We start from the raw sequence: 18,767 nt of genomic DNA on the forward strand, positions 1-18,767 counted from the left end.
TTGAAAGATCATTCACAAGACAAAACTGCGCCCAAGAACTACCTATTGCAGCAACTCTTGAACATTTCCATTGAAGGTACTGAGTACATTCGATGTTTTCCACTGTATTTTCATCCATCAAATCTTGACTGCTGTTGATATACAGCAAATTTTGGCATCTGATGCTAGGTTTCTTATTTATTTGGAGAGTAAGATGACAGAATTGTGCCTGTGCCAGCAGACAAGAGTGTGTCTCAGTACATGCAGACATTTCTTTCATTCAATAGCACACTGGGCTTTAAGCAGGATGAAACACTGCTCCTCTGATACATAGATTCAGATGCAATAAGTTTGCAAGAAAATCTTCAGTGTAAAAAATTAAAAAGCAGTCACACCCAACAAAAGGCTTCTGACTTCCAGAACTGGCCTCATGGGTGCTATATTTGCTTGTCTTTTAAATAAAAAAAAAAAGAGCACCTCAAAACTTTAACAGCAGTTTTTGATTTCTAAACATGAGATTTCTATTTTTCATCATCTTAACTTTTGAGAAAACAAGAGGTATTAGTATGAAGACCCCAAAAACATACTAGGTAAGAGGAAAGAGTGCCATTTTAAAAAAAGTATAAAATAAAAATAATGCATAGACTTTAGTTTGACAATGCATTCTCACAAAAGCAGAAGAAATAATTCATGAAAGCCTGTAACTGGCTCTCCTGAAGTGCATAGGAGGCACAGCATGCACGTTAGTGCCCAAAGTAGGTATATGTATGCAAAAATAAATGATTCTATGACTGGACCGTTCATAACAGTGAAGCTATCTGTGCTTTCATTTTTTCAGGTTTCAGTACTCTCACAGAGAAAAAAAACCCAGCAAACAATTTTCAAACACTGTTTTGAAAAAATATTTCAGCAATAGTCTCTCTAAATAGAAAAACTGGCTTGAATACTTACACCTTTCCTGGACTCTGAGCCTTAACCAAATTCCACAGTAAGTAGAAATATAGAATAAATATTTATTGAGATCACATTAACACCTGAAGTGTGTGCATAAGAAAATGGATAAATACATATGTAGTTTTTGGGAGGCTCTGGGCTAGTGATGCAAGTCATAAGGATGAATTTGCTTTTTAATTTCATTTACTTATTTATGCATACCAGCATGAAAACTGTTGGGTTAAACTCAGGCCTGTCACTGACAATGTGCCCCTGGAGATCACAGCTTAGTATAAACTGTGAAACTACTACATTTTTCAATTTTTTTTTTTAAGTGAAAATTAATTCTTCAAATCTCATTAAAAATCACACAACTGCTACTATACTTACTTTCCATATTTACGTATTTGCTATAGCTTACCATGCAAATTCCTTATGATTGCCTATATGCATTCTGACAAGGATATTATTTTCAACAATACACATTAATTCTTGTTGCAGACATACAACAAACTTGGAATACCAGAAACCCAGAAATTAAACAAGAAGTGCATTTTTAAACATTTGGTATAGCGATTTTTGTCCTTCAGTACATTTTTCTCGTATTTTGCACAGTCCCATGTTAGAAGATTCAAATGAAGAGTTTCCTACGATCTTTTGTCTATAGCACTGCACCCACAAAGAAGTCTTTCAATTAACCACTAACCACTAACACATAATGATGTAAGGCAGCCTGCATCTCATCAAAAAGATCTGTTCTATTAAGCTGTCGGCACCAATTTGACTGGCAATTCAAAGGTAAATACCTTTCCATCATAACAAGTATTTAGCCACGGGGAACCTCATTTTTCAGATTATTTTGAGGCAAAGAGTAGGGCAGCATCTACTTTGGCTCTGGCAATTGCCACCCCCATTAAATTTGCATGAAGTAGCTAAAAAAACATGTGCAGCTTTTAAACACCAAGTTAATATTTCATTTTTTTCCGCATGGTGAACGATTCACTTACAAGAAGAAAGGAACCATTCTAACCTAGCCTCAGTTGCACCACCATAATAACAAACAGCAAAACTATCAAATCTCACAAAGAAGCAGAATTAATGTCTCTTTTTTTCCACTTGCTTCTTTTTATTTTTTTTTTGGTATAGCACAAAACACTCATTTAGAAAGAAGTGGCAGAGCCTTACCTTGGCTGAGTGTTCCATGGTGACAACGACTTTGGTCTGTGCACTGGATACCAGGTCCATGGCACCCCCCATCCCTTTCACCATCTTACCCTAAAATTAAATTTTAATGGAAATGTAACATTTTTATTATTTCAAAAAAAAAAAAAAAAAGAAAAGAGAGAGAATATTCTGGCTGCAGTGACAGCACAACATGGTCACTTTTTCCTGCATTGAAAGCCCACCTATTTCATAACCACTGTATTCAAACACCAACAGAGCTTCACCAGAGTGAAAACAGCTTTCTCTTTCTAGGGTCTATATGATGTAAACAGAAGAAGAATGATGAGTAGAACAAGGAGACCCACTGGTATGGCTGGTGCCCTGGGGTGTAACCAAAATCTGAGTAGTACCATTGGCTTAATGGGACACTGACACTGAGGAGCAATGAATTTAGTTCCAATGGCTCTGTCACTAGAAAAGCAAAGTGTTCATCCTCCTATTGATAAAAATGTCATTACTTCCTCAAAAGAAATCTTGGTTCATGACATCTAGTAACAAGAACATCTGAGCACTATCCACCTTCCAGTTTAGAAAGTCATGCCCTGCATCACTGTATCAGCACAAACCAATGTTTTGATCTATTCCAGATGTCTGTAGAGGTCATTTCAGAATATGGACAAATAAATAAATGTGGCTCAGTAATCACTTGTGTTTGTGTCTCAAACTAAGCAATGCTTTCAGTCTCGGGACTCATTCTGCTCTCAAAGAGTGTCAGAACTGCACCTGTTATGACAGCAGCTGTCTTATGGCTTGGTGTTCAGCTACCTTTACTTTTACTTTCTGTAGTGCTACAGCATTCAATCCCTGCCTGCTTCCATCACCTTAAACTGGATGCACCTGATCTTAGAACAGATCCAAACTTCGTACACTTCTGACAGGAAATGACTATAGGTTTAAAGTTCTATCAGTAGGAGCAGAACAATCATTTTTGAACAACAAGCACTAGACCCAATAATCAAACATGGCAACAACCTCATATACCAATCCAGAGTTGCTGAGGAGGGCAAAAAGGGGAGTGGAACACCATGATAGGAGAGGTTAGTAGGAAACGATGCAAGGAGGGCAACAAAGTGAAGGGCCTTGAGAGAAAGCCGTATAACTGAGGGCACTGGGTCTGTTCAACTTGGAGAAGAGGAGACTGAGGGAAACATAATCACAGCCTACAACTTCCTTGTGAGGGGAAGCAGAGGGTCAGACACTGATCTCTCTGACAAGCAGAGACAAGACCTGTGGGAATGGTCTGAAGTTGTGTCAGGGGAGATTTAGTTTGGATATTAGGAAAAGGTTCTTCACCCAGAGGGTGTTTGGGCACTGGAACAGGCTCCCCAGGGAAGTGGTCACAGCATCAAGCTGTGACTGATTATATGGACAGTAATACAACGTATACTGTTTTATATACAAAACCTAAAAGTTTATGGTTAAATGACTGGAAAACTTCCTAGTACAAAGCTTTTCTCTTATGCTTCCTTCTATCAGCTATATGATTCAGTACCTTATAAGAATCAGTACCTATGGTCCATGATAAAAAACATATGGAAGAGACTTGTCTCATTAAACTGACAAGCCAGCAACTTATTAGTCTGTTGATCTTTATGGTCTCTTGATTGTAGTGAAGGGAGTATTCACCACTGTCCCCCCTTCTTCCCTTCCCCAAAATAATACTTTTCTACTGTTTGCAGAGAGGAGAATAAATCACACCTTCCTATATCTTCCAAATCCCTTTGGAATTGCTCTGGCCAGACTAATATTTAATATTAATTATATTAATTATCGTGACTACTAAATATTTCTTTGCAAATACAAATGTATTTATCTCTGTCCTTAGCTTCCTGGTACTGCTCAGATCATTCTCCATCCTACCTGGAAATACAGAGCTCTTAGAGAGACTGCAGTGACCTCTCACATACCTGCCAGAGGCTCACTTACAAGATAATGCAGCAGCTGAAGATGACATATTATCTCCCCAGTAACTCAGAATACGTTTGCATTGAGGATTATGCTATCAATGTACCTGTCCTGACAATGCCATTAGTTCATTTTCCAGGCTTATTAGTTCTATTAACTAGTAAAGACCTACAGCAACAAGTAAATACCTGAAGAACCAAGTGCTGATGAAGGTCAACAACAAATCTACTTCTGGAGAAGTCATACAGGACTGAGAGAAGAGACATCATCCCTTTGTGTACACAGAAACAGGAAAATGCAAGTCAAAGAGAGGGAGCTTCATCTGCTCCTGCTTTTTAGGAAAACATATTCATCACTGTAGGGTGGTGCCTGGTGAAGCAAATCAATTAAGCATTACATGCAACCAGCCAAGTAATTACACGTTGAGGAATACCCGAAGCAGAAGAGCCTTACATTGCCCTCACTGCATCTACCAAACTACCACAACTTGCACTTTCCCCCATATCATACTGGCCAGCTGCATCCTAAATTTGAATTAAAATATTCAAGACTAAAAGGTGATTCCAAAAAGACACTTTGCCCCCTTTTGCCCCCCACCCTCCACTCTCTCCATTTATTTATTTAAGACGATTTTTGTTAGTTCCCAATTGCATTGGTGCTGCTAATTTAAGAAACCAGAAGCAAAGGTTTAGAGCACTGGTAGAGCATTAGTAATTTGAAATACTGTTATAAAACCCACTTCACCAGCAACAGCTTGAAGTGAGAATAAAGGATTTTTGAATTAATCATGTGGTTCCTGGGAGGTGAAATTTTGGCAATATTTATACAGAGTGTTAGGTAGAGGACACAAGCTGACAATTTGCTTGCACCTTCTCAGTTACAACAAAAGGTGGGAATTCTGCTTTTCCCATCATGTTTTCATCAGCACTTCTTGCTAAGTCTCAGTCCAAATAAGATGCAGAAATTTTGGACCTGATGGATTTTTCTTTTTTAATTGAGATAATCAACTCTTCTGCTTCTTCACCATCATAAATCCACACAAAATTACTGTAATTTCTTGTAATGCCTACTTATAAGAAATTGATTGTTATTGTGGTGATGGGGTATCTTTAAGAAAATATGAGAGAAGGGTACATACTTTCTCATTTAATGTCCTCATATCTGAATATCATTTGAGTGGTCAAAACATTACATTAAAGAGCTCGAGGAATTAATTTAACCTAACAGTAATTCCTAAACAGAAACCTTTCTGTTCATTTGGTCACATGCGGCACACAAGACAACCTGGCATTCCAGAGGAAACTTGTGAGTACTCCAGAGTGGGTGAGACAGTCAAGATATTTTTCAAGAGAATGTGAAGTTTTTCCAAAATGGTATTTCAAGCAAGCTAGAAAAATGTCATAGCAAGCAGGAAACAATTTATAAGAACATCCAAAGAGACTAAAAAGGGGTAGCTGAGAGAAAAGAGGAAAACTTAGGAGCCTTCTAACACTACTAAGGTCTTGAATCCATGTTGGTGTCTTAAATCTTTCCTCTACATTCTCCAGGGAACACGGATTTTTCTTCCGTAATTGAATTTTATAGCTACTCCCAACATCATAGGATAAAATGCACCTGAACAGTTCTGGTTAAGTTAAAGTAACATAATCTTTTGAGACAAACACATATCACATGAACAGTGCAGCAAAGCAGATGCTAATGACGTGTTCAAGAAACAGTGAAAACTTATCAGTGGTAAAAGCATATTAGAATGCAGCCTGAGTAATTCCACTTAAAACTGAGTATCAAAAGACAGGCAAGGTGAAAATGTATACCCGTTTGGAAAGGAACTGAGCCACTTCTCTGTTAAGAGTCCTTGCCAATGTTGCCAGCAGCCCTAACACTCTATTAAACAAACAGCATTTAGTCTGAAATTTCTCTTTCCTTCTATCAGATAAAAGAATACACATGCCTCACACGCCCAAAATTAGTGAAACTGCTGTTTCAAAAAGTCTTACAGAAGATAACCAGTGCCTCTAGTTTAACCTGCAGGCTTCCCATTCAATCTCGATTTTCACACATCCCCCTGAAGACCTTGAACACGCTACCTAGAATGAGAGAGTAAAGAATTTAAAGATGTCGGCATTGTGTCTGACAGCCACAGACACAAACTAGGTGGCAGGTACAGAATTTATTGCCAGACTTAGCTTCCTTATGGAAGGAAATGACTGTATCGTGCTAGGGACAGACACTAAAATTCAGAGCAATTGGAACAGTACGAACTCCACAGAGAAAAGCAGAAATTAAGATAATGTAGTGGACACAAGATACTGCCATCATGACCACAGTCGTGCTAATGCTGCAATCAAAAGTAGGAACTTAAGAGCCCTCCAAAGGTTTCTGCTCTGCCCCTCTCCGCAGTGGTGTGTAGGCACTACTAACACAGCGCTCAGAACCCACAGCGCTCCCTTTCTGTATAGGTACCATCTACCTTTACAGATGTGCCAGCATCAAATGACACACACAGCACAGGTAGGGAGGTCATCAGAGCCTGATACACCTATCTAACAGAAATATCTTTTCAATTGCAGTGGAGTTCCATATGCTTGGTTTGGGTTTTGTTTGTTTGTTTTTTTGGGGGGGTGGTGCATATTAGCTCAAACCTTCAGGTTGTACAAAAAAGATATCAATCAGAAAGTAATATTAAAAAAATAAATATGCATACATCTACTTTAACTTCATAAAAACGCAGATGACAATCTTTTTCCCATTCCTAACAGTCCTGTCCCATGTTTAAAGTAGAGGTATGTTTGTAGTTGATTCTAAAATGAAAGCCACAACTCTTTCAGATTTCACTTTCCATTTTTTCAGTGAAAAAGAATGGATGATGATTGTATCAAAAAAGACGGATAAAGCTCAAGATTAAGTGTTCTGAACTACAATTTCTGTCCTATTTTCCACTGATTTTATGTCCTTATATGTCCCACCTACAGAATTATTGTAATTCTACTGTCAACTAGGACGGCTGGATTAGATTTTATTCTGAGAAAAAAAAATTAAGAAATCATTAATGGGATTTTTCAATCAGTAGAGTGGGTAATGCAACAACACAAGAAAAAGTTAATACTGGCTGAATGCAACAAAACTGAGCACACCCCAAATGTACAATCGAGCAAAGGTATTTTTTAAAGGATCCAAAAAAAAAGGATTAATTGTACTGTTTAGCCACACAGAAAACGGCCTGATTTTCAAGAATGCTTACCAGGTATTCCCTAACACACACACAAAATGAAAAGCAAAATTTAAAAGTAACTTTTGAAAGAATGGAGCGTAAGTTCTTGAATGACCGCTTTTTCTTGGCAAAATGTATTAATAACTCTTCCTTAAAGTGTAACACACACTTTAAGGAACTAACTATATTTTCATCTTTACTTTTCATAATCAGAATATTAAGGCAGCATAAGATATGTGTGAAGAAAGTTGGTCAAATTTTATTCTTTTATTCTCCCATAAACCTAGCTTGAAATAACCATTGGCAACAGTTTTCACTGACAGAGTGAAATTCAAATGAATACACCAAGAAACTGCATCTCAGGAGCAATGTAAAACAGTCTGTGACACGCTTCATTGAAATGGATTTGCGTTCCAGTGACGAGCGTTTTTCAGTGTAATGGGACAATTAAGCTGTCCATTTACCTTCGCATACCACTTCCAAAACACACAGCATAGCATGCAATAATTAAATTTTACTGCTAACATAATACTAGTCTCTCTTGAAAGTGATGGCTCCATATCGTAGTAACAATTCTTATCACTAACCCACAGATCAGAAGTCCTTTGACATATGCTTGTATTTTTGAGACAGGTAGAATTTCTTCAGCTCTCATTATACAGATGCCTAATGCACAGCTGCCACTTCCCACATTGAAAATTTAAGAGAGTATGAATAAAATACCATCAAGGAGCTCCTACATTCCTTCTGTGCAGTCTGAAGAGAAATAAACAGGAAGAAAATTGACAGAGAAAGCTCTCAAAAGGGTGGAAGAAGTAGAGCTAACACAATATGCTCCCTTTCTCCTTTGTGGCTCCAGGACTCTTCCAATGATGGTAATTATGTGCTGCAAGGGCTCTGCAGGGCTTTCTGGCACGTTTGTTGGGAGATAAGCAGCAAGCTTATATACTACTGTAGACTTAATTTCAAGAAGTGTGTCTGCAAAAACCTAATACATCTGCAGATTAAAACAATGTCCCATTGAAAAGCAGATTTCCAAGGTAACTGATTCAAATACTGATGCAGCCCCACTAGTCCTAAACATCAGACAACTTGATATAACTAGAGAGCAACTCAGTCACTGAGCATAATTAACCTGCGTGTTTTCTATTCATACAGAATTTAGCCAATTTGTAGTCCTTAACTTATTTTTACAGTTAATAGTTAAAATACCTTTCTCAAAATTTCTTGCAAGTTGAAACAAAACACAGACAGTTTAGTGCATTCAGTGCAACAGAAATACTGGGAGAACTAGGAGAGTTACTAGACAGTGTGTTTGGATTCCAAATGAAAATAAGCCGTGTGCAAAGACACTCCTATTCTAGCCAAGTGACAAACAGGCTGCAATAGGCCTCCTTGGAGAAGACCTACAGTGCTGTCAGGCAATTCAAGGATGCATTCATGAAGAATCGTCCTTTCTTCCATCATTAAAAATGGTAATCTCAAGTCGGAAAAACTCTTGCTGTGGAGCCCTCTGCTCCCAGACTTGGCACTACAAATAACAAATAAAGGTAAAAATAAAACCAAAAAACCGTCACACAGTCATGGACTCAGCTGGTCTCTGTCAGTTTACTTTTATTTTTAAAAATGTCTTTACTAATGAATATGCAGTTCACTTCATGGTCAAAGCATCCCAAATTGTGCAAGAGATGTACTTTGCAGCTCTGTAGAAAAACTACCAATAATGTATAAAAATATATTCCTAATGCCTTAGGTCATACTCACCTCTACAGATTGTAAATTAAAAGATTTATTATTGAATTGGAATTGGGTTTCCTCATTTCTTTTCAGATAATCTTCTTTGATAAAGCTTAGAATATCTGTATAATTTTCTTTCATCGTATTTCATTGTTAATGCTTTAATCCTTTAGGTTTGGCTAGTCCAATTCAGAGCATTAAAATCTAAGGCTACTGCTTCTAATATTCAAGGATTTTTTTTTTCCAAGAATGATCCAGATTTATGTAACTAAACTACATCTCCTGCACAAATTACGTGACTCTTCTCCTCAGCTAACTAACTGCATTATCTTAGCAATCAAAACATTAATTTTATACTCCACCAGAAGAATATACAAAGTTAGAGTTAATTTTCTTGCTCAAAATTGTATTTGGTTTGTATTTTTTGTAGAGTATAGAGATACTAAATAGTGTCAGGCCCAGTATCATCCCTGAGGCTGCTGCTTGTTAATCCTGGCCACTCGGCTGGTGGCTTAGGAAATGGCCAGCTTCTTTGGCACCTTTGGATGTATCCTGGTTGCCTCTGTGAATTTACACACATTAATCAGTCCTCAGTATTCTTCTAAGATGAGTACTAAGTGCCACATGTGTCACACATCTCTTAAATACCTGCAGGGATGCTGACTCCACTATTTTCCTGGGGAGCCTGGTCCAATGCTTGACAACCTTTTTGGTGGGGAAATTGTTCTTAACATCTAATCTAAACTTTCCTTGAAAAAACTTGAGGTCTCTTCCTCTTGTACTGTCACTTGTTAGAAGAAGAAGCTGAACACCATCTCCCTACAACCTCCTTTCAATTAGCTGTAGAGAGCAGTAAGGTCTCTCCTGAGCCTTCTTTTCTCCAGGCTGAACACCCCCAGCTGCTGCTCACAAGACCCCTCACCAGCTTTGTTGCTCTTCTGTGGACATGCTCCAACACCTCAGTGTCCTTCCACCACCAGGCATCTTTCCAGCCACTCTGCCTCAGCCTGCAGTGCTGCTTGGGGTTGCTGAGATCCATGGGCAGGACCCAGCACTTGGCCTTTTTGAGCCTCATATCGCTGGCCTCAGCCCATCGATCCAGACTGTCCATATCCCTCTGCAGATCCTTCCTGCCTTCCAGCAGATCAACACTTCCTCTCAGTCTTGTGTCATCTGCAAACTGAGGGTGCACTGGATCCCCCCCATCCAGATCCTCAATACAAATATTAAACAGGGTTGGTCCTAATACTGAGCCCTGGAGAACACCACTAGTGTCTGGCCCCAAGCTGGATGTAACTCCAATCACCAGTACTCTGTGGGCTTGGCCACCCAGAGAGTTTTTTACCCAGCCAAATGTCCACCCATCCTAGCCACAAGCCACCACTTTCTCCAGAACATTGTGGGAAACGGTGCCAAAAGCTTCACTGATGTCAAGGCAGCCAACAGCCACAGCGTCATCCACTAAGCAGGTCACCTTGTCATAGAAGACAATCAGGTTGCTCAAAGCAAGAGCAACCCGCCTTTCACAAACCTGTGCTGGCTGGGTCGATGCCCTGGTTGTCCTGCATGTGCTGCATGATGGCACTCAGGATGATCTGCTCCAGGACCTTCCCTGGCACTGAGGTCAAGCTGACAGACCTGCAACTCCTGATCCTCCTTCTGGCCCTTCTGTACACAGGTGTCACATCCACCAACCTCTAGTCACCAAGGACCTCCCAGGTTAACCAGAACTGCTGGTACATGATGAAAAGTGGGTCAGTGAATATTTCCACCAACTCCCTCAGCACCCTTGCATGGATCCCATCTGGCCCCTTGACCCATGGGTGCCTAAGTGGTGTAGCATGTCACCAACCACCTCCTCCTGAATTATGGGGGCTCCATTCTGCTCCCTGTCCCTGTTTCCCACCTCAGGGGGCTCAGTACCTGAGAAACAACTGGTCTTACTATAAAAGACTGAGGTAAAGAATGTATTAAGTATCTCAGCCGTTTCTGTGTCCTTTGTCATTACGTTTCCCCTGCATTCAGTAAAGGATGGAGAATTTCCTTAGCACTTCTTTTGCTGTTAATGTACTTACAGAAGCACTTTTTATTGTCTCTTATAGCAGTAGCCAAATTAATTTCTAGTTGGGCTTTGGTCCTTCTAATATTCTCCCTGCATAACCTTGTGACACGCTTGTAGTCCTCCTGAGTATGCTACCTTCTCCTTAATGTTATGCTGCAGTTATATTTTTCTCCTGTAGTAAGTTTCTCCCTACTGAAATCTGATGTCACAGGCATTTCATCCATTTTGTGCTTTCAGATTCATCAACTTCCAGCTGCAGGGTCCCTTCACTATTGTTTCTACGGTTTTTCTGCTAGTACAGCATGTCAGCTGTATCAGTAGTTATACTAGTGTTGTTTAATGGTAAGGGATGTTCAGAAATGAGTATCAAAAAGACAGGTTTTGGTGTTACAGAGGAACACAGCAGAAGCTCTGGTATTTTGTTTTGACCTGTGCCCAGCCTCTGATATATGTCACAACAACAATCATAGTTATGTGCCTTCTACTAGGAAGGATGGAGAAAATAAAAGCAGTACTTTGTGCAAGTTGTAACTGTAGTACTTTGTAGTAAGCTTCTGCCCCTGCAGAAGGGCAGTGGAAACTCTTTCATAAATGCTTCTATTCTGAGGGTCTCAGAAAGACATCAGAAGAAAGGAACTACAAACAAAGCAAGTACACACAGGGCTATGTGCAGTCAATCCCACAACTTCTGAAAGCTCAAGTGAGACAATTAATTTAAATTGCCGCAGGAGCCAGCACCGCTGTGAGAGTGCATGGTCTTGCTGCTGCTCTGTACATGCTGTGGATTGCCCTGCTAGCAGCAATTTCTGACGTTAGCTTGAGACACACAGATAGGTCAGGTGTGTCCTGCACTCATGAACTGAAATGTGGCTCCATCCAGTAGCTCCCAGCAGTCATGGGCTATCTGTTCTGGCCTATCTGCCCTACTCCATGCCTGTGACCTCAGTGTTTCTCTTCTACCTCTCTTGACCAACTTCTCCCAACTGCACACTCCTCCCAGGGGCTCCACAGAAATCTGCCACCTCCTTTTCCTTTCCCTCCTCAGAAACACTCTTGTTACTTGGAGAAATACCAAAGTGAGGAAGACAAAAAGCCATTAAATAGTAGTGCTTAATGGAATAAAATTACCAACAAACACCAGTGTTTAGGAAGTAACTTCTGCCTAAGCGAACAGCATTGTTTACTGCATGTGCTTAAAATATTCACACTCTCTTCTTCCTTTACTCATGGGATTTTTCTCTCCATTAAGAATCAGCCGATAAGAGCAAAGAAGGGGCTGTAATTATTGCAATGAGACTTCCTTAGCTCAGTTCCTAATAATAAGTGCAAGTAAATACACACATGCACGCACTAGGGCTCAAGTGTTATCAAGCTCTTATGGAATAGAAAGGATCGCTTCATGATGGCACTTATTCAAAACACATAGAGCTATTACTTGCCTCTGAAAATACCATCAATACAAGAATTCAAAAGCTACAGTGTATAAGAAATGCTTAACCAAATCTAAATGAAAAGCGAAGTGAAAAATGTTACAACAAAATCCATCTTAAAGTTTCCTTACACAAATCTTGTGACTAAAAAAGAAATACATCTTGCTCATAATTAAATTTAACTGACAATAAAATATCATCTTATTTACAAGAAAAACAGGATGATCTGAATGTCTATGGGTTGGTTAATCCCATTTTAAAAATCTGTACTGTAGAATACAAGTGACATGTCAATAAAGCAGATTAAGAATCATCCATCCAACAGATCTCAATAAGAGTAACCAAGGAGAATTTACTGCTGATTGGAAAGACTCCTGGTTGGATTTATGGAGTGTCACTGGGCATATTTACTCACAGATAAATAAAAACTTACTGCAGAAGAAATTTGCAGACACCCAAAGGTTAGGAAGCGTGGAAAATAGAGATAGCAAAAAGCCATAGGGACTCATGTGGTGTATGCTGTAGTATGAAGTAAAAAGGTACATATCAAAGACAACAAAAAGACAAACTCTACCCAAAGTCTGATTTTATACTTCCCTGTTTTGAAAACATACCAGTTATTCATAAATTTGGGGTTGAACAGAAAGGAGAACCATCTTCATAGGAAATAAGCAATACCAGATATGGAAAATAATGTTCTTGATATATATGAATGAAAAACTAAAATCAGTACCTTTTAGAAAACATAAAGCACCAAAGGAAGTAATAAGTAAATCTGCACAGTTTTGAGAAAGATCACAATCAATCTAAGCTTCAATGTTTCAAGAAATATATGTGTAAATGAATCTGTGCATTAGAACAAAATACCACCTTCATCTTCTGATTATTCAGATCTTGGAAGGTAAGTCACACAAAATTTCAGTGAAAGAATTTCAACATCATCACAAAAATCAGTTTAACTTCTTTATAGTAAAAAGTATTCTGAAAGAGAGTAAAAAGTGCAAAAAGCTACTGGAAAAGTGAATCTTAGTCCCTGAAAGGACTGTGTGGGTATTGTAAGTATTATTTGTGCCTGCAGTATCTGTGAATGCTGTGCTTTTGTTCAGTCTAATTTAGGACACAAGCTAAAGTTCAGATTTTAGAAGCAGTTTAGACTGTCACATGCTTTGCTTCAACACAGATGTTTCTAGCAAGCTGAAAAAAACCCATAAAAATAATTCTGATATTCTCCAGTTGTGATATATCTTTGGAAGCTGATTCTAACAGGAATTAAACAAGCTCTAGACAGTCAACTAATTATATTGGGAAAATATATAGAATTTGAAGTTTATCTACATATAGCAAAACTTGAATTTTCACCTCTTCCTCAAAAGATAACTGTAAACATACTACGAGCCAAATTAATTTTGATTCAATGCTTAAATGATATAAAAATACACCTTGAGGTATTAAATAAAAATTGATGTAGTTTATCAAGTTTAGAAAACGCTTGTTGGGCATGACTAATTTGCCAAATAAAGAATTGACAGAACTACGAAAAAAATATGAGAAAATATGTTGATTTTAACTGCAAGTTTTAATTTAAATCAAAAAAGTAACTCTATTTACTATAATGAATAACAACCCTGAACACTGCTTGCTAAAAAGCTTTGGAACATATAAGGAAAGTCCAAGGAAAAGCCAACGGGAACGGAATTCAAAACTCAAATAACCATCCCAAGCAGATGAAACCAAGTAAAAAAACAGGTGGTTAATTGCTCCAGCTCATGACATTGCTTTTCAAGAACGACTGCTATATTGAATAGCTCTTAGATTCAGTACAAATGTAACTGCATGAAATTTTATATCCTCAGATACCAATACGGTTGGTTGAAACAACTGGCATTTTTTGGCCTTAAAATGATTATTATTAATGATTATTCAGGAGTACTTTTTTCCAAACATTTCAACCTCATGACCTACAAGCAGAGATGCATTTTTGCTGGTTTACTAGGAATACTTTAGAGCAGGAATCTTTATTTATTACTTGTTCACTTGGGTATTTTGAAGAATACTTCTCTTGCCACTTCAATTTACAAAAGCAACGAAAAAGCAAGGAAACTAGTTCTTCCTACCCAAATTCAATGTACAGCTTGAGTAAACAGAAGGCTTCACCAGGTGCAGAAACATTCAACACCGTTTTAGTAGGATCAAAGGATTGTCAAAGAAGAAAATCTCAGGAGTTAAGAAATCTTGAACATAAAGTATAGCCTAAGGACATATTTATATAGTGACTTTCATTTTCTAAAATAATGTCAGACTAAGGCAACACAGCTAAACAAAACCTAGAATTTGTCTGACAATTGAAATAAAAAGATGTATAGATTAAAATCATCTAGAACTGCACCTACAAAAAAACTTCTAAATATCATTTACAAAAAAACCATTTAGTTTATATATGACAACTTACCTTTAAATAATTTTTCTAGTCTACTTTCAAAATTTTGACAGAGAATGTAATAATTCAGAGTAATTTTTAAAAGCCACTATGTAAGCAATTAGTTTCTACTTGTACAAGACATCATAGCCACCACAAGATAACATAAAAGAAGTGCCTTCACTAAACCAGCTCTACTTCACCCAGTTAAAACAAAAGAGTAGTTCTTAGCCTGATATGAAGGGAAAAATACCTTGCTTAGACTCTCATTGACATATACCTGCAGTACTAGGCTGATAGTTTAGATTATTTACAATAGTTTACATCAAACACCTGGAAAAAATACAGTTTACAACATGTAAGTTTTTTTAAGTGAGCTATTTAAAATACGCAATTAGAGTTTGGGTAACTTTGAGAATCAGAGCCAAATCAGGTGGACTCCAATTTTAGTTACTTAAGACTTCAACTCCCTGAAAACTTACACTACTATAATTTTACCTTGGCTCAAATAGCAAATCTAGGGTTAAACATGTAATACGATTTATCCCTTATATTTCTAAGTGTGTGTGGGTTACTCTCTGGAGTCCAGTTTCATTAATCACTTTTGAATTCTAGTTCCAGTACTTCAAGACAAAAAAAAGAAACTGGAATAGGACAAAGCAAAGTCAACCAGTATAACCTTAATGCACATCATACATGGACTCCTACAGTATACCTGATCATCAGATTATGTTTAAAATACCAAGTTCTATAAAGAGACATAAAACATCAATAGAAGAGCACACAGAGTGGTGGAGTAATGGCAGCACTAATTTTCAGACCTCATTTTTTCACAATACTAACTGGAGGACACTGCAAATAGAAAAGAGTCTTGAAAAAGTAAGCACTTTTATCAGTGGGGTCTGAAAAGATCTAGTCAGCACTAGTCCAGCTGTTCTCAGATGTATGACCATAAAAACAGGTTATGCTATGAGAACACCTAAGCAAACACATGCTAAGGAAAACTGTTTTCTTATGGATTTATCTCTTCTATGTGTCATATTTCAACCTAGCCATAACTCCTCCACATGCGCTACAATTGCCCACAGACACCTGGAATAGCCCTTCACATAACCCCTTCTCCCACATCTGCTTGTGTACTCCCACATCAGACTTTGTCCTCTCTCAAAAAAAGCACCTTATGCTCCAAACACTGCTCCACAACTTCCATGCTCACAGGTCTGCTGGAGAGGTTACAGACTGCTGGTCTCAACTAACGCGTTCCAAGAGATAGGACATTCTTTCACAGTTGTGTCCTCCTGACAAAACTTTTGTACTCAGCTTTCAGTTTTCACAGACTTTCCCAAGACGTTTAGCACTGCTCAGGCAGACAAAAATACCTGAAACCAGGTTAATAGGAAAATTTGTTTCTGGACATCTCTGCCAAAAAGACATGTCTAGATGTCGTATCATATTGAAAGCCATTGAAAATATCAAACTTGTCAACAGTATGAAAGTTACATATGTTGTTTAATGTTAAAACATAAAGTTCGAAGAATGGCTTAATGTCATCAACTGCCTAAATAATACTGGAATTAGCTTACATTTCTGTGGTTCTAACCTGTAGGTCTGCTTTGCTAAATACAGTGGTATCGCTTCCTTCCTAACATATTCAAAAGGGCAATGGTGTGATCTGTCAACAGGAACATTCAGAAAACTAATGCAGGCATTTTTTTATAATTTTATAATGAGTTGCTTGCTATTTTACACTTTTCTTCAAGTCACTGCTCCAAGTGGAACCACACAAGAGTTGTCGCTCTCAACCCTCAGCAAAAAACCCATGACATTTGAAAGGCATGAGAGGAACGAAAAAGGCTTGCATCAATCATGCTTTGCTTTTCACAGTGCTCAGTGCAAGCATAGTTTTAGAGGAAAGCAGATTGCTTGGTGCCAGCAATATGCAGAAAAAATGCACATACCCTCTATTTTAATGCTTTGAACTTCACAACCCACATTCTACTTCTGCTCTTTTCTCCTTCACCTGACCCTCAGCTATATCTATGTTATCCTAAATATAGTGACAGTAGTTCAAACACCTACTTACAGGAATCATCCAGTTGGCCAGGTCACCGTACTTGGACACTTGCATAGCTCCAAGCATTGTCAAGTCAACATGGCCGCTGGCAACAGAAAATTGCAATTAGCATATCATGTTCAAGTAACAGCCCACAAACCTTAAGAAGCTTTTTTTCATTCTCATTACATCAGTCTAAAAATGGTGGCACATGACAGAGAAAGCAACCATTGTGCCACGCATATAGCTGGGTTTTTTTCCCCTCTAGATGTATCGCTGGTGCAAACTTCTCTTTATGCCTACTGAGCCTCAAAAACATTCCTACTTTCGTCTGGTTTTGGTTAATTGCATGCACACTCAATCAGCTCCGAACTCCTACTTTTAAGTGCACTCCTTCACATATTTACATGCACTCATTATCCTTTCAGAGCCATTAGGATTTAGTGTTTGTTTGCATCCAACCTCCTTTCCGAAAAACAAACAAAAAACAGGTGCAGAGGGTGAATTTCCATGAAGGAGGTGGAATGAGGATCACCATTGCAAGCTGAGCTAAAAAAATACAGAGTGCAAGTACAGATTAGATACTTGGAAATGACTAAAAAGTAGTTGTTAAAACATAGTTATAAATGTGTTTATATATGGCCAGGTGGTGGTAGGCACAAACATCATTACGGTATCTATTAGTTACAGTGGTTCTTTTATTTCCAACAGCTAGGCTAAATCCTCTGTAAACCATCACTGATTAAGTCCATGATAATTTTACAGGTTTTTAAATGCTAACCACATTTGAAAGAAATACTAATGAGCTCAGTCATTGACTCAGTTTATTCTTTTCCTGTTTCAAAAAGATCAGGGTTTGTGTTGTTACATACCCTCTTATCATTGCAAATGATTCATCGCTAGAGAAATAGGAAGAACCTGGAAGAACAGTCACTGTCTCCTTACCTGTAAAAGAAATAAGCTACAGTATGTATGTATTTTATTTCTTTGACAAATCAAGTCACAGCTATTAATCAAGAAATAAGGTTTTTTTATGAAATTCCTTTGGAGTCAGTACAACTATGGACCTGATTACCCTTACTATGTCAAAGGTTACCCTAATCAGTCATATTGAATTGTGAAGCAATTTGTTTTCAGGTTTTAATGATAGGATTGTCTGGTCTTTGACCACCTGCAGTTCCAGGCAAGACATCACTAAAACCAGAGTGTAAGAAATATCTGTGGACTTTAGCTTTCTGCACAATTCATACAAAAAGTGAGAAGTAACTCTTTTGAAACAGAGAAAGAGAGGGTCTTCAGGAGACAGGGAGGCTGCAAGAAAGAGTGACAGAGTTTATAGTGCTAACAATGTAGAATACAGAAAGATAAATGACAGGTCTAGTCTATTCTTGCTTTGTTAAAGTGCACAAGAAAATGTGCTTCTGAGTGCTGTACTGTTCTCTGAACAATGATTGGGTCAAGCAATGGAGCACACCTGGAAGCATCTTATATGTCTGTCCAGGGCTCTTTTCTTCCTTTCCTGCCAATTCTTTGAATCAGTCTAAGCAACAACCACATATACAGGGTGCCTCTGAAAAGGCATAAGAAAGACAGACAAAGGTGAAATTATAAACTAAGCATGGGAAACTTGAGAGAAAAAAACCAACAAACCGAAATATTTTAGCACCAGATGACATTGTAAAGGAACAGTGTAACAACAAAGGAAAAGGGGAATAAGGTATCATTACAAATGAAAAGGGGAATAAGGCATCATTAAACAGTTTCCGAAAAACAGAGGAAAAAAGACAATGAAATTAACTGAGAGGATGGGAATAGAG

At 38.1% G+C, this 18,767-nt stretch overlaps 1 protein-coding gene across 1 annotated transcript in view; it reads right to left on the reverse strand.

Annotated features, from left to right (window-relative positions):
* The window catches only part of OXCT1 (3-oxoacid CoA-transferase 1), an 87,621-nt gene that overhangs the window by 15,336 nt on the left and 53,518 nt on the right, over nt 1-18,767 (reverse strand). Inside the window, exons 12-14 of the mRNA XM_051768228.1 lie at nt 17,823-17,895; nt 16,981-17,056; nt 2,098-2,187 (exon numbers count right to left, since the gene is read on the reverse strand). Coding sequence (XP_051624188.1) covers nt 2,098-2,187; nt 16,981-17,056; nt 17,823-17,895 — 239 coding nt within the window. The remainder of the gene's footprint in view (nt 1-2,097; nt 2,188-16,980; nt 17,057-17,822; nt 17,896-18,767) is intronic.

This window comes from Manacus candei, unplaced genomic scaffold (genome assembly GCF_025592945.1).
Source record: "Manacus candei isolate 608988 ecotype Guabito, Panama unplaced genomic scaffold, ASM2559294v1 h1tg000093l, whole genome shotgun sequence".
Taxonomy (NCBI): domain Eukaryota; kingdom Metazoa; phylum Chordata; class Aves; order Passeriformes; family Pipridae; genus Manacus; species Manacus candei.